General features: G+C 39.0%; 1 protein-coding gene across 7 annotated transcripts in view; it reads left to right on the forward strand.

Annotated features, from left to right (window-relative positions):
* Znf438 (zinc finger protein 438) overlaps window positions 1-16800 on the forward strand; it is a 127510-nt gene that overhangs the window by 82960 nt on the left and 27750 nt on the right. For all 7 annotated transcript variants that reach the window (XM_051205646.1, XM_051205644.1, XM_051205647.1 and 4 more), the window contains one exon: window positions 12855-12922. In XM_051205646.1, coding sequence (XP_051061603.1) covers window positions 12886-12922 — 37 coding nt within the window. In that variant the 5' untranslated portion in view covers window positions 12855-12885. The remainder of the gene's footprint in view (window positions 1-12854; window positions 12923-16800) is intronic.

Below are 16800 nucleotides of genomic sequence, written 5' to 3' on the forward strand. Positions count from 1 at the left end.
CTCATCATTTTATTGATTGAGAGATAGCCATTTTCATTCTTCAAGGAGAGACAGCAGTAGATATTACCAGAGATAAAATTACATGTGTAGTTAACACATGTGGATGTACAGATGTATGAATACTGATCAAATAAGCTTAAAGTGCTAAGACTTGAAAGTGCTTGTCTGTGAGGAAGAGAATGTGATGCCTCTATCTTTAAAATAGAGATATTAAATACAGCTATGACATTAAAGTTTTAATTGAAAAGGAAAACATTATTTCTGCCTGCACAGAAAAAGTTGGTACAAAAGATGAAAAATGAAGGCAGGAGAAAACTTCAGGAGGCAGGAAGATAAGACTTCATGGCCAAGACAGCAGCCTGGGGATGGAATAGAAGCATGGCTCTGTTAGAGGCAGGTGCAACATTTTGTTCATAGGTATCCACGTGTAATGTGCAGTAAGCAGTGAATGTTTTCCCCTGGAACAAAAGGAAATACAATCAGTGAAAAATACCATTTAACTCTGAAGTTAGAGTCACCAAGGTTTGAAGGAAATGTATTTTAACAAAACAAAACAAAACTTGTGAAGAGTAAAGAAGTGAGGGTCTGGGCTGTAACTACTTTTCCTGAACTTTCTGCTTTTATTGAGGCTGAAAATGATCCCAAAATATTGTTAACCTGTTTAGTGAGAACAACAGAGATCTGGGTGTATACACATTTTGTAAATGAATATAGATCTTAGAACAGGAAGCCTGGCATTTAACTTTTAAGTATATTCTACTATAATTTTTACTATTATTTATTTTTAAAATATCAAAGAAAACTTTACTGATGTATCAGCCCTTTGTTTTCAAATACTGCTTTTTTTAAATAACACAGAGTCCTATTTAATATTTTCTTCAACTAATGAATTAAATAATATTTTTGTCCTTTCCTAAGTTGTAAAAACTGATGATGATTATAATAAGAAGAAATAGAGGCTAGAGAGGTAGCTCCAAGGTCAAGAGTACTTACTACTCTATCAGAGTACCCGGGTGTGGTTCCCAGTATCTAGGTGGTAGGTTACAACCATCTGTATCTCCAGCTCCAGGGAATTCAGTACCTTCCTCAGCTCTCTGGACATAAGGCATGTGTGTGGTACATATGCATACATATGGGCAAAACACTCATAAACATGAAATCAAAGTAAATATTTTAAAATGAAGACTTAACTTGACCAGATTCTTATATAGTGACTCAGTTATGAGTAGTCATCTCCCCACTCACTCTATTGATCCAGCAAGTTTGTAATGTTTTGCACATGGGATTGGCCTAAATATGACCTTAAAAGTTAAGGGTCAGTCCAGTGTTTTCACATTTTTTTTATTTGAACAGCAGCCATGTACCTCTGAGAAGCCCACCTACCTTAACAGGTCTGGGGAATGGAAGAATCATTTAAGTGAAAAGAAATTATTTGCATTAATACTAATATGCAACTATTTAGAAGAAAATACTAGTATTAATCTAAACATTAACATTATATATACTATATTGTGATATATAGTATAATACTTACAGTATAAGCATTAAAAATTTTCCAAATTGATCAAAATGTAATATATATATATATATATATATATATATATATATATATATATATATTAGCTTCTGTGATCCTTTAATACCAATTCATTATGATTTGAGATTTTTATTTTAACTTTTCCTGAATGGAGTTTGAACCAAGGGTGTTGTGTATGTCAGGCAAGTACTCTAGCTCTGAGCAATGTCTCCAGCTATTTGCTTTTTACATAACACTCATTAAGATAGGAACAAACATTGCTACAGTTGTCTATATGGGGAGCATTATTACTACTCAGGATTTTTTTTGCTAATGGACCTTCATTATTTTAACAGAATTAAACATCAGGATACTTAGATTCTCTTAATCTTGAGAAAACCTGAATTCTATCACTGCTTAGAAGTTGGTGCTTTTAAAGCAATGACACCCACTTTGAATAGGCAGTTGCTTATAAAGTTAAATAGCATGCTACTCCTAAGTTTTTACCCAACAGATATAAAACCATGATTCTATATAGAAATTGAACACATACATTATATTACATTAATTTTTGATGACCTAAAGTTGGCAAATGCCCATTGGTGAATGAATGCCCAGTAAATGGAATATGGTCACCAACTAGAAAGAGCTTGAGTGAAGAATGCAGATCAGGTGGAGCTGTCACCTGTGTACTCACTGACTGTTCTAGCATCAAATCTGAGGCCTTGTGGGACTGTCACAGGGTTATAGCTTAAAACCAGGAAGCATGAGATGAGAACAGACTCAAACATGAAAGAAGATCTGTCACAGTGTCGGCTGCCAATCAGGCTAGGTCTATGGCATATGCTAAGGTGTAGAAAAGAGCCTGGGCACAGTGCTCCATGGCTGTAATCCCAGCACTGGAACAGATGAGGAGAAGCATCACAAGTTTGAGGCCAGCCTAGACTACATAACAACAAACTAGGGAGGTAGATCAAAGGTAGAATACATCCCAACATGCACAAGGCCCTTGGTTCCATCTCCAGCATTAGGACACACACATTCTCAAAAGCTGCCAGTTTTAAGACACCAAAAGTCTCATGACCTGTTTTTATATTTCCAGTTTAATACTTTCACATTCTAAGATCTGAAAGCCAAGTTTATTATCACAACTATCCTGATGACAGCATGTCTATCTGGTGATGTATGAAATGTTTATTACCTAGGAAATACTTTTCTGGAAATGTCAATCTAGATGGACAACTGTCAGTGCCCATACAAACACAGGAGAACATGCTAATGTCAGCAAGTTCTGAAGCACAGAACAAGAGATAGTCTCTTCTGAGGTTCTTTATCTAAATTTCTTTTTAGGAAATTGGCAAGTAAGTTTAACAAAGACAAGCAGCGCCTACCTTAGATTCCATCGATAAGAAGGAAATGGAAATTTTCCATTTCCAGCATCAAGTCATTTTCTCAAGTTACCAATTCATCCATTTTTGTATTCAATCAACTCTCTTTAAACACTATAGTAACTAATATTAAGAGCAGTTATATGTATGACTTATTAAATTCATGATAGTTTCACTGTTTTCTGATAGATTTTTCTTTATTATTATTATTATTTCTTATTTTACATATTGATCCCAGTTCCCTCTCCTTCCCTTCATCCCTCACATGCCCCTCATCCCCCCCCCTCACATATCACCCCACCACACTCCACAGGGAGGGTGATACCTTCCAGGAGAGATCAACAGAATTTGTCAAGTCAAAGGACTCTGATAGATTTTTCTACTTAAATATATTTTCCAGTTTTTCAAATTTTTTAAAAAGCCAAATTATGGTTTTCACAGATCTTTTTACTCCTTAAATGAAGTATGGAGGCTGGTGCTTTTCCAGGGTGCCCCAAATGCATAGGACTTACCTTGTGTGAGGTTTGAAACCTACAGTTGGATTCTATATCATTGTTTAACGCTTCTTTGCCTCTGCTGTTTTTAATAACAAACTCTCAGCCTATCTAATCATAAGATGTTGTTACATTATGATATAGTCCAGTGTTTTCTTTAGTGTTAGTATACTAATTGCACAGTGTATTTATTTTTTAATTAGACTGTCTGAAATCCAGCCACACTTTACACAGCAGCCAACTACAGCTCTTGGGTTTTCCACTTTAGATACCAATATGCTAGGGATACAGTAAAAGTTTTACTAAAGACACTAAGAAGCCAAAACAATCTTGAGTGGAAAGAACAAAGTTAAAGATTTATTAAAAAAAAAAAAATGTGACTTCAAAATATACTGAAAATTCTAGTGTTCAAACAGCCTGCTTTGTGTTTGTATGACACACAGCAGAGCTGAGGACTGTAAGAAACAATCCTGCCTGTCTACAGATAGTTGTGTTTCAAAAGAAGGGCTAACCACATACAATGGAGGACAGTCTTCTCAATAGACAATGTTGGGACCATTGGGATCCATAAGCAGAGTAATGAAAATAGATTCCTTATTCTCACCAGTTCTAAAAACCACTCAAAACTGGTTGAAAATTTAAGGAGAAAACACAGACAAATGTTTCAGGAGAGTGAACAATGTATTTTTTTGGACAAGACCCTAAAGCCTAGGAAGCAAGCAAAATCAATTAATTGAATTGCATCAAACTAAAAAGCTTCTGCCAGCAAAGAAAATGTCAGAGTGAAAAGACAACCTGTACAAACTCTACATCAGCAGGTGGTTCATATCCAGAAGGAACTATGAGAGCTGGCAAGTAGATAACCTGATTTAAAACATGCTGTAGATCTACTATGTTTGTTACTTTATGTTGTTGCAAACACCATAACCAAAGCAGCTTATGGAAGAAATATTTATTTGGCTTACAGTTCCAAAGGGAGAATCCATAAAAGGGGAGGGGGCATGGCAGTAGGTAGCCAGAGCAAGAAGTGGAGAGATCAGATCTCTAGCCACACCGAGCAGAGAAAAGTGACTGGAATTTGTGGGGCTACAAATCCCTAAAGCCCATCCCCCAAAATGTACTTCCAGCAAAGGTCCCCAAACCTAAATTGTGCCACCAACTGGGGACCAAGTATTCAAGTTTGTGAGCCTATGAGGAGCATTTCCCATCCAAATGACTATGCCTCCATAGACAATTTCTTTAAAAGAAAAACATGGTGAATAGATTAGGAGGGACATGTTTAGCATCATAAACTACCCTGGGAATGTAAATAACCCCACAGTCAGATATCATCACACCCCAGTAAGAATGACTGCACTCTCTAAAAGAGAAAGAATAGTGAGTGCTGACAAAGGCATGAAAGGAAAGGAAACCTCTACAAAATTAATGTGGATTAATTTCTCCCTCAGAGGAGAGGATCAATAAAAGGTTAGCGCATTGTCCACCCTGCCCATTCCCCAGCCCCTGCCCACTACAGGGACAATCAGCAGGGAGCCTGGTCAGGGCAGGAACTTCGTTATTGCATCAAGCAGGGACTTATATAGGGTTGGAGTAGAGGGAAGGAATCTTAGGATAGGTGATGTAAATAGAAAGGGCCAATAATATTCCACCAAGTTAGTGGTTAGCTAAGCAGGAGTTAGTCTTACATCAGGCCTTGCTGAGTCTCTCCCACATGGAGGTTACAGGCCAAACACAAGCCGCCAAACTTTAGCCAGGCTCAGGAAGTTCTACTAGGCCTCACATCCTGGCCTTTTTGCGCTCAATATCTTCCCCCTTTTGTTTTTGTAAGAATGGCAGAAATCATGGCCCCTGTCTTAGGTTGTTCCCCATTGGGAATCTTACCCATCAATGGGTACCATATATCCAGCTCATGGAGAATCCACTCCATGAGCTGTCTTAGGTTGCTTCAGCTTATCTGGGTTCTTACCCATCACTGGTCAGGTGGAAGGCGGGGAGGGACCTCATATGAGGACAGCTAGTCATATGGGGAGCTTGGCTCCTGAGTAGCGAGCCTAGAATAATGAACTTTGATTTGATGAAATTTTCCTGCTTCTAGCTGTTGGTAAATAAATTGTATGACCTTATTAATCATGCAGGGCCCGACAGTGAGGATAAGGAGAACGAGAAAGAGAGGTTGAAGCAGAGGGAGAAGGTAGAGTAGGAAGCCATGTAAGCCAGTCCATAGCAGGTTGTCCTGGTGGTCCCTCCGTCTCCTCTCCAAGTCCTCCTGAAGCCCTTTGATCTTATCCTGAATGATTCCTGATCTATTTGTATAGAAGCAGCATTTTTCCTGTAAAAATAAGCATATGCCTCCCTTTTTTGGCTATTAGTAGATCTAGTCCTCTCCTGTTTTGAAGGACCACATTAGCCAGAGAGTCTAGCTGTTTTGGGAGATCAAGAATGGTACTGGACATGCTTTTATGTCATTGATCAACTGGAGAGAAAGCTTTCTATGTAGATGGGCAGCCATACCCATCCTGGCTCCTCCAGTGGCCATACCCACAGATATTCCTAATCTAGTAAGGAATCATCTGTAGGCTCTTTCAGGTCTCCTTCCAATATAGTCGAAAGAGGAAGAGCCTCATCTCCAGGAATGATGTCCACATCTTGTATCAAGGTGGCTGGGGTGCAAAGGCCTGTCCAACTAGTGAGCAGAAAGTCATAGGCCATTCTACCTTCATAAATATAGATCATTCCAGAGGGTGGGCAGCGTTGAGCACTAGGCTCAGTTGTATTTGAGTCACAGAAGGAGAGATGAATATATCCGATATCTATGCTGGAGTTATTAGGGGAAGGCAGGGCCCAAATGCATGCTCCAGAAGGAAACATTGTGAGGAGCTAGATGGTGATGGAGAATGTGGCTGAGCAATTCTTTAGGGTTGCCTGAGCATCTGTAGCTGTGCCATTGATAACCACTGCAACTGGCCAGGGAGCTCCTACTCAGAGGCAAAGCCAGCAATTTTCTGCAAGGGAGGGAGTCATTTGATTCAGTAAGGCAAAGACCATTTGTAGAAAGGACTTGGTATGGGGGCTGAGGACTAGTTTGCCTCAATTTTCAGGGAGGACAACAACAACAGGGTGATAGTTGAGCTCTGGGTACTGGGCCAAAACAAGTTGTTCTGTCTTATTATGAACTTGTTGTTCAATAACCTCATATAAACTCCCCTGCCATCAGAATACCCTAAGGGTGTAATGAGATTCCAACTTACTTGCTCCTCACCCCACCATAGAAGAAGGTAGTGACCTGACGGACATCCCTGTGCCCATGAGAGACAAGGTACCTATGCCCCATATGGCCATCTAATATATCTGGAAGTTATGTGTACATTGTTGAACCATTTCATAGCAAGCTGCATGCATAGTAGGGTAAAAGGCAGAACAAGGGCATGGTTTGGGTTTGCCATCAGCTAATGGCATGACCCCTGGCTTGCTTGCACAAAACCAGCCTTGAGCAGTATATTATGCAAGCTTGGTGCCACAATGGGTGACTTTAGTAATGGGCCCCTGCCTCAGGCATTTTTTGCCACATATATCTGGCCTTCACATTCACGGGCGGTCTTGTTGATGTACTTTACTGCCATGCATCGTGTGGGTTCCTGAAGCCTCCATCACTGGCATGGGGGAGGAATATCACCAGTAGCATCAGTATCTCCTCCATTATTTCCAAGCCCTAGATGATAAACAGAAAAGGGGGATCCTCAGGGATTGGAGATACCCTGGGATTGTGATTATTTGGCACCAATGAGGGGACCCGGGCATAAACTTAAGATTTTGGGCCAGTAGCCATATGGGTGATTTCTCCCCTGTGGAGAGGACATATCCGAACCCTCTCCCCATTGTTAGGAGTGTGTCAGGTCCCCTCCATTGGAAGGTTAGTGGGTCTTTCCATTTGATGAATATATAAGTCTTAACATTCAGTGTGCCCCAATGTTTTTGGAACCTTGATTGGTGTTCTCCTTTTGAAAATTTTAAAATATTTAATGTGAGGGGGGCTCTATATAGTTGTATATGGGAGCTATCTATTCCCCCTTTTTGTTTTAATAGCTGTTCCTTAAGACTTTGGTGATGTCTCTCTATTATAGTTTGTCCTTGTTGGCTATATGGGACATTAGTAGTGTGTGTAATATCCCAATTTTGAAGGAACTTTTGTAAGGATTGACTCGTAAAGCAGGGGACATTGTCTGTCTTAATATTTTTTGAAAGGACCAGGGTCGCAAAGCACTGGAGGAGGTGATGTTAGACATGTTTGGTCCTTTTGCCTTCGTGGACTGTTGCCCAACAGACCCTTGAATAGGTATCTATGGTAACAAAGACATATTTTAGCTTCCTAAAATGGGCAAAATGTGTAGTCTCCCATGCTTGGCCGGAGGTGGGGGGGTGAGGAGTGGGGGGTGAGGGGGGTCCCAGGAACCTTGGTCCTTATTTCTATTCTTTTAGTTTTGGTTGTTTAGGCTCTTTCGAAATCAGCCCAGTTTTGCTTTTCTGCTTCCTCTGTGGGGGCGGGAAGGCAGTTGGCCTAATTCCCAAGTCCTTGCCCATCCCTTCCTGTTCTTCTCCTGCCTTGGATGCAGCAGGCTACTGATCAAAAGGTTGAGTATCGAGGTTGGCCTTTCCCAACCTGGGGGGCGGAGGGGAGCTGGGTGAAAAACAGGCCTTAAGGGCCACGATTGTAAGGTGGAACCTGAGGTGGGGATTCACCAAAGTGCTTTTCTCTTTCTATTGCCAACCTCCCAACCCTCTCCCACGTTTCCCAAGAGAAGAGGTTAGCGACTGGGACCCTGGGGGCTAAAGCTATGATGGTGTTCCAGGTTTTTGTTGTATTTGCATCTGTGACCTCCAGCCCTCTAGATTGAAGCATGAGGCAGAGAGTCATAAGGTCTGGGTCATGCTTGGTTGAGTTTGTGTTACCCATACTAAGGGTTTCACTCACCTTGAGAGACCACTTGGCCTTGGTTGTGATTACCCCACTTTGGGCACCAGTTGTGGGGTGTAGGGAGGCTGCCGCTCCTTAATTCTTCCCTCAGAGGAGAGGATTGAGGAAAGGTGAGCACGATGTCTCCCCTTTCTCCAGCCCCTGCCCATTGCAGGGACAATCATTCTTATTAATGTCAAATTTCATTGTACAGAATTGTGTTGGTTTCAAGACAATGATGTTTGCGACAGTGATGTTGAATGCCATGATGATGTTGAAAATAATTCCTAGAGTGGAAGGAAGCTGTAGCCCTGAGGAGTGAGCCCTGTAAACCTCCAGGAGTACTGTGTACAGCACACATAGCAAGTGCCTACCACACCAGCAGCACCTAGCTACCCTTCCCTTCACATTCAGCTGTTTCTGTATTTTTCACAACTCATAAGCAAACAAAGGTAGTTTTCTTTTGCATTTCTTTAGTTTCTTAGTAAGATGTAATATTCTTTCCAGTAATTCCTACTTTAACATCTTCTTTTAAGAACTAAGTATTAATGATTTTTTTTGGTAGAATATCTTCTCATCAGCTTTCTTTATGCAAAGACATGAGTATAAATAAGTGGTGTCCATGTCTGTTGTAAATTCTTTAAAAATACTATGATGCTACAATTGATTCAGAGAAGGGTGCACATGCGTAGAGGGAAGTATGATCAGTTTTGAAGTATGCATATCCCTGAAGCAAGTTAAGATGGTGAACACCTCTTTCGTCCCCTTAGATGGATGTATTTTCCTCATGCACACTTAGCCTTTCTTTCCAACATCTTTGTCTTCCCTGTCTCTGGCAGCCATCAGTTTCCTGTCCCTCTAGTTTGCATTTTCTAAAATCTTGCATAGGTAGAGTCACGTGGTATGTGTTCTGTTTCTGTTTGTGTGTCCATGCTCTTTTTCTCTCCCTTTCTCCCACATCCTTGTCCATGTTTACCACAGCCCTTCTGATAGATGCATGGTGTCCTTGAATTATGGTTTTGTTTTGTAACTAATGATGTCTAGCATCTTTCCTGTCATTATTTATAAGCTGTGTATCTTTTCTAGTGACACATAATTCAGATTTTGTGAACTGGGTTGTTTGCTCATTGCTAAGGGAGATTTTAAGTTTGAATGCTATTTATTATATTTACTATTTAAAAAATATTGCCTCTGTTCTGTGACTTATATTTTCATACTCTGTCTTTTCAATTTGAGGGACTTCTATCCTTTTAGTTTGGCATTTTATGGAATATGTTTTTTAAATTTGCCTGACCAAAGATAACGGTTTTTCCTAAGCTTAGGGATTTATGGTTAGTATTGGGAAAATAGTAAATAAATAATAAAGATCATAGTTTTTCATTTAGAAATTTTAGGTTTTTAAGTTTTAGACTTGAGTATGTGGTACAAACTAAATTTTGTGAGATGGCTCAAAGTTTTTCATTGTTTTTTTTGCACCTGGGTGTCCTCTTGTCCATCTTTGCTGAAGTGGCTATCTGCAGCAGCTCTGGGTAGTAGTGCTGCTTAGTTGTGAGCTTAGAATGAAAACAGTCAGCTTTTCAAGGTTTATCTCTTTACCAAGGTGACTGTCCCTTCCTTTCTTCATTTTCATGAAGTTCTTACCAGACATGGATTTAGATCATAGCAAATGTATTTTCTCTACCTATTGAGATGATCACATTGTTTTCTTTTTTAGTTGATTAGTATGTGAGTGGCATTCATTTTGAATGTTAAATCAAGAGTGTATTGGTGAGGCTACCTTGTCTGATCACAATGTCCTATCAAATTGTTGGGTTTGATTAGCTAAAATCTTACTTGTAACTTTTACATGTGTTTGCTCATGCCAGGATTTTAGTCTTTAGTTTCTGTTCTCCTGAAGGCTGTGTCTAGCTTTGGTGTCTAGATAGTACTCACTTCTTAAATAGTGAGAAAATCCTTCTTTTCAGTTTCCTTTGTGTATATATGTGTGTTGCTTGTGTGTGCAAGTACACTTGATCTAGTATAGGATTCTGCTATACTACCTAGCTGGCAAGTTCCAGTGTCTGCCATCAGTGCTAGGCTTGCAGCTATACACCATCGTGCATGCACATGGGTGCCGGGGATCCTAGCTCGGATCTTCATGCTTGCATAGCAGGCACTCTACCAACTGAGCGATTACTCAAACCCACCTTTTCAGTTTTCCAGAAAAATTTGTGTATGGTTGGAGTCATTTCTTCCTTGAGGACTCAAAATCTTTAGGAAGCTGTCTGGACTTAGGGTTTCTTTGAGTGACATAGGATTGTAGATCACTGGGTTGTTTCTCCCTCCCTTCTTCATGCTTGCTGTTTTCTCACTTGTATTGTTTGTAATAAGGTGTCTCCTCTCATCCTTAATACATTTGTTCCTCTCTATGCAATACATTATCTCTAGTTTTTCTTTTCACACGTTTTGGGCAGGTTGGTCAATAATAGTCCTTCCTGTGATCTTTAGCTTTTTGTGTGTTATAGATTTTTACATGCTTGGGTCTGTGTATTTACAGTTTTGTCACAGTGTTTGAGCTATTATTTCTTAAGCATTCCTGTCTTTCCATCTCTCCTCTCCAGATATTGGAATGAGATTCTAAGTTTTCCTAGAGCACAGCTTATGATGCTTTATTTGCATTTTCTATGTTTTGTTTTTATTTAACTCCACTTCTCAGTTTCATTTTGGGTAGTAGTATCTATTGCTATGCCTTAAACATTGCTAATATATTCTTCCAGCATGCCTAGTAAGCAATTAATTAGCATGAGTAAATAACCCATATTCTTATCTATTATTTCTAACACCTAGGTCACTTTTCCTTATTTTCTTCATTGTGGATCATATCTTACAACTTTTTTTTGCATGCTCAATAATTGTAATTAAGGAGAAACAGTGGAGACTCTCTTTTCTCCATTGTACCCAGAGTCAGGTCCCTGCCTCCTGCATCATCGTTATCCATCTCACTGCTGTGGTTTCTTGTCTCTTTGGGATCATTTTTGTTGTTGTTTGCTTGTTGTTGTTTAAAGATTCACTTGTTTTTATTTTATGTGTATGGGTTTTTTTGCCTGTGGTATGTCTGAATACCACTCACAAGCCTGGTTCCTGTGTAGGCCAGAAAGGGGCATCCTATCCTGTGAACTGGAGTTACAGACAGTTTTAAGTTTCCACACCCTTGCTGGGAATCCCACCCAAATCTCTGGAAGACCACCTAGTGCACTAAAACTCTGAGCCATCTCTCCATCCTCATTGGGGTCTATTTTTAGGGGATGGATATCTGATGTCTTTGAAAGATCTGATTATCTGTTTCATCCTTACATTTTATTGTTTTATGTAAAAGGACAATTTTGATCTCTGCTACTCTGCCCTGATGAAAAGTGAAAATTGTGCCTTTTAATTTTACTCAATTTCCTTTTTTTTTTTTTTTTAAAGTGGAAAGTTTTGTCAGTCTTCAACTCAATTGTTTCTATTGATCATATTACTTGGAAAAACATCTGTTCTTAAAAGCTTATATAAATAATGGTCAATTTTTACCCAAAGATCCTAATTTTCTTTTTTTATTCAAACACAGTCACCTTTCTATATCTGCATTTTATTTCCTCAAAATGAGTATTCTCATCATGTGGTGGTACATGCCTTTAATTCCAGTACTTGGAAGGCAGAGGCAGGCATGTCTTTGTGAGTTCAAGGCCAGCCAGGTCTGCATAATAAGTTTTAGGCCAGCTATGGCTACATAGTGAGACCCTATCTCAAAATAACAACAGTAATACGTTTTACATTTCAGGTTTTTTTTTTAGACAGCTGTCATGTAGACTAGGCTGGCTTTGGATTCCCATCCCCCTGCTTCCGGCCCCAAGTACTAGGATTTACAGGCTTGTACTACCATACCTTGCTTCAAAAATTTTTTTAAGTTTCATCTATAGCTGAGCATGTTGCTTGCTCATACTTGGGAGAGTGAGGCAGGTACATTACTTTGAGTTCCAGGCCAGGCTGGGCTACAAAGTAAAAGCCTGTCTCAAACAAATGAATTAATTGACTGTAATGATTAAAGCTACATCTATACAGAACACGTAGCGACTTGTTTATTTTCATTATTTCCTAAACAAGCAGAGTGACTAATCTTTTGATATTGTGACAACTCTTTCATCTATAAATGTGTTTGACCAAATTCATAGCGAGGCCTCAGGTTGAATATACCCATATACAGGTGTCTATTTATATAGCATTTACATTATACCCAAATATTAGAATAATATTGGGCCCCAAGTCCAGTTCAATATATTTGGTAAAATACTGTCCATAAAATAATGAACAAAAAATTCCTAACAGCTTAAGACCCAGTACCTAATAACTTAACACCCATTTCGTACCACTTACTTAGTTATAAATAGGGAAACATTTTTCAAAAACTCTTATAATTCATATTTTAATATATATTAACATAATATCTCAACTACTTTCTAATTATTCTTTGCTCTTGAATATTTTAGGAAAGTTACTGTTCAAGTCACATACATCATAATGCGGAATTCTTCATCAGTACCACAAAAAGATCAAGGTAAGAAAAGCCATGCTGCAGAAGATGCCATTATATACATTATAAAGTAGCAATTTTAGTTGATATATTTATGCCTCTACCCTCCAGTCATGAGGTGACATATTTTCTAGAATTAAAAGCAAAATCTCCAATTACATATAAAAGCTCATTTTTTTGATAAATTAATCTAGTAGGTTATGGATTCCCAGGTTGCCAGGACATTATAAGGATCTGTCTCCTTTCCTAGGCTGAAAGGCCCCTAGAGCAAGCCAACTCATTCCAGGCAGAACTGAGAGGCCAGCCCACCACTGCCAGTTAGCTGGAGGTAATAGATGTCACTGGGATTATGGATGTGACTTCACTGGCAGAATGACCCAGGTATCTTAAATATTGCATTCATGCCTCATACATATTTATATTCAGATACATCTAAGGACACACATATGTAGAGATGATTTGCCTGTTTTCTCTCATGCCTTTCAAAATGAAATCTATAAGAAAAAAATATTATTTTCCTTCATGAAACCTATAAAAACATATACTATAATTATTAAATTGCTTCTTTTATTTTTGAGATTATAAAATAATTACATCATTTTTCCCTTCCTTTCTTCCTTCCAAAGTCTTCTATATACCCCTTCTTGATCTCTTTCAAATTCATGGCCTCTGTTTCATCAATCAATATATGTATATATTCCTAAATATAACATAAGTCTGTAGGATATTATTGGATATGTGAATTGAGGGCTGACCACTTGGTGTTGGATAATTGGTCTGCTTTTCCATGGGGAAAACTGTATCTCCCACTTTGGCATGTCTGGTGCTTTTGTCCTTGTTTAGCTCATGTTTACATGGTCATGTTGATAAGACTTTGACGATTACTAAAAGACACAGTCTCATAGACAATTACTAGAAGACAGTCTCACAATAACTCCCATATACTTTGGTTCTTACATCTTTCCATCCCCTCTTCTTACACAGTGCTGCTGTGTTCCCTGAAGCTTGGGGGGCAGGAATGTTTTGTAGATGTATCCACTGGAACTGGGTTCCATAACTCTTGCATTTTGATTGACTATAGTTTTGTGTAGCAGGCTTTGTCTAAGTTTCCTTGATGAGGAGTGAAGACTAAACTTATCTTTGAATATTAAGACAAATGCTTAGATTGATACTAGAGATCATAGTGATTTAATAAAGTGGTGGTTGTAGGTTCCCTTCTAAAAACTGTGATTTCACTAGCACTAAGTACTTAGCTAGTAATAGGCATGGTTTCTCTCTTGTTGAGCAGATCTTACGTCCAATTTGACAACTGTTGACTAATGCCAAGGTATTCATGCCACTACTGCACCCATTGTAACATGCTGGACATGGATGTGGTTTGTAAGTGTCATAGTTGTGTAGCACTATTGGTTGCTTCTCTCATTGGGAAACTTGCATACCTTCTGATACCATGAGAGCTAGTCCTTGGGGAGGAAGCATTCAAGTCAGTTACAGCTCAGAGGTCTCTGAGCCCTGTTCTCAAGTACATGGTATCTTCAACAATCTAGAATTACCTTCTACCTCTGGGGATGGCAACCAAGGGCAAAAGCAACTAGCTGTGTGTTTGAGGAATCTGTTGGACAACCCTGGCTAACAACTCAAAAATAAGTGCATCTCATGTGTGGTATTGGATTTTTGTTAGGTGGTCTTTAGCTTTTGAAGGGAGCATTGTCAAGCCAGATGAGTCAAGTTCATTAAAACTTTATGTGTATATTTATAGAAAGAATTACATGTATTATAGGTTTGTAAGTAAATAGTTAATAGTATGATTCCTTATGACTTATGTGATTCCTTATTCCCCAGACATGCTTGTTGTTTTTCTGAGACTATTAAGATGATCGTGTGATTTTTGTCTTTAAGTACATTTATTTAGCTTATTACATTTATAGACTTGTATATGTTGAAACATCCCTAAATTTCATGGATAAAACCAACTTAGTAATGGTGTATAATCTTTTTGATATATGTGTGTATTCACTTGTAAGTATTTTATTGAGCATTATCAAGTCTATGTTCACCATTGTCATTGTTGGTTTCATTTTCGGGTGTGTCTTGACCTGATTGTATGTCTGTCTGTCTGTTTTTAGAGTGATATTTGCTATGTAGAAGAGTTTCTGTTTTTTGTTTGATTGGTTTTTTATTTTGTTTTGTTAATAGTTTAAGGCCTGGCTATAGGTCTTCCTTGAAAGTCTGGTAGAATTCTGCTGTGAATCTATCTAGTCCTGGACTTATAGCTGGAATGCTTTTTATTACTATTTTAATCTCCTCATTTGTTTTGGGTATGTTTAGGTTGTTAACTTCTTGGTGGGTTTTGCTGAATCTGTAAGTTCATCCATTTTTAAAGATTGTTTTAGGTTAATGGAGAATAGGTTTTTAAAGTATTCCCATATAATATTCTGAATATCTTTGGTGTCTATTGTAATGTTTCCCTGTTCATTTCTGGTTCTCTTTCTTTTGTTTAATTGGGCCAAGGTCCTGTCAATCTTGTTTATTTTCACAAAGAACCAGATTTGAGATTCATTGATTCATTGTATTATTTTCTTTGTTTCTACTTCATTAATTTCTGCTCTGATTTTTATTATTTCATTGCTGTTCACTGGGGTTTAAATTTGGCTTGTTTTTTGTTTTTCAAGTTTTTGAGTTATACTGTCAAACCATTTATTTGTGCTTTTTTTGTTTGTTTGTTTGCTTTGTTTTGGGGGGTGTTTTTTGTTTTGTGTTGGTTTTTTTTTGTTTTGTAGACACTTAGAGCTATAAATTTCCCTCATAGTACTGCTTCGGTGATTTTGCTGTGTTGTGTTTTTATTTTCATTTAGTTCCAGGAAATTTTTAATTTCTTTCTTGATTTCTTTGGCCCATTCATCATTCAGTAATGAACTGTTTAATCTCCATGAGTTTGTCTATTTGTTAGAGATGTGTTTGTAATTTCCTTGAGACAAGTAGGTAGCCAGGCCCTGACAACTGAGGACCTCCAGCTACCAGGCTCTGCCCACAGAATCCTCTAATGGCCATAGTAGCCAGAACTAGCCCTCAAGACATAGGCAAACTAGTTCCACCCTCCAGTGTAAACAGCCCAAGATCAGGTCACAAAGCCACCAATTCCTGAGCTTGCCCCAAGAAACTCTAAATTAACCCTGCCCCCTGTTGAGTTCTTTGCTGCTTCTTCCTGGAGCAGAGGCAGACACCCTCTTGTGTCTTTCCCAATAAATCTATGTGCTACTCCCTGGCTCCTGACTGCCAGGATACCTTTTCCCTCAGAGCTGTACCACTTACATTGTACATTGGATAGGCTCTTCTGGTGCCTGTGCTTCCCCTTGGGGTCTGAGCCACACTGGGATCCCATCCTTCATCTCTAGTCCACCTGAAACAGACTCACATTCTGTCTTGCTGACTGCTTGACACCCCATCCACCAGCAGCAATCCTGAAGTTTCCTTAGGCCCAACTTGGCTATTGTACCCTTTCCTGCCCTCTTCTCCCACCTTCCCTTCAAAGCTGCCTGTAATTCCACAGCTTCTCTAGACTCCCATGGCTTTTATGAATCCATTCTCTAGCCCTTTCCTGTGGTTAAAACCTCATTCCAGAGCACAGTTTTTCATCAACTTCTGGGAAGCCTTCCAGTCTCATTGAAACCCCGGGGGCCAGGTGCTGAGTCTCCTCTTCAGGCTATTAGCCCTTATCACATTGAGTGAGGTGACAACCCTCACAAAAGCTTGGTACTCATTTGGTCCTCCCTGAGAACTGGTACACCATGCCTACAGGCTGCTGATATTTTTTTTCTCCCCACCCCATCTCTCATCCACTTGGGATACCTTTTAGAAAACCTCAAGCCTGTATACTTGGCACCCAACCTAAAGGGCCCTAA

The sequence above is a fragment of the Phodopus roborovskii genome, unplaced genomic scaffold (assembly GCF_943737965.1).
Source record: "Phodopus roborovskii unplaced genomic scaffold, PHOROB, whole genome shotgun sequence".
In the NCBI taxonomy this organism is placed as follows: Eukaryota; Metazoa; Chordata; class Mammalia; order Rodentia; family Cricetidae; genus Phodopus; species Phodopus roborovskii.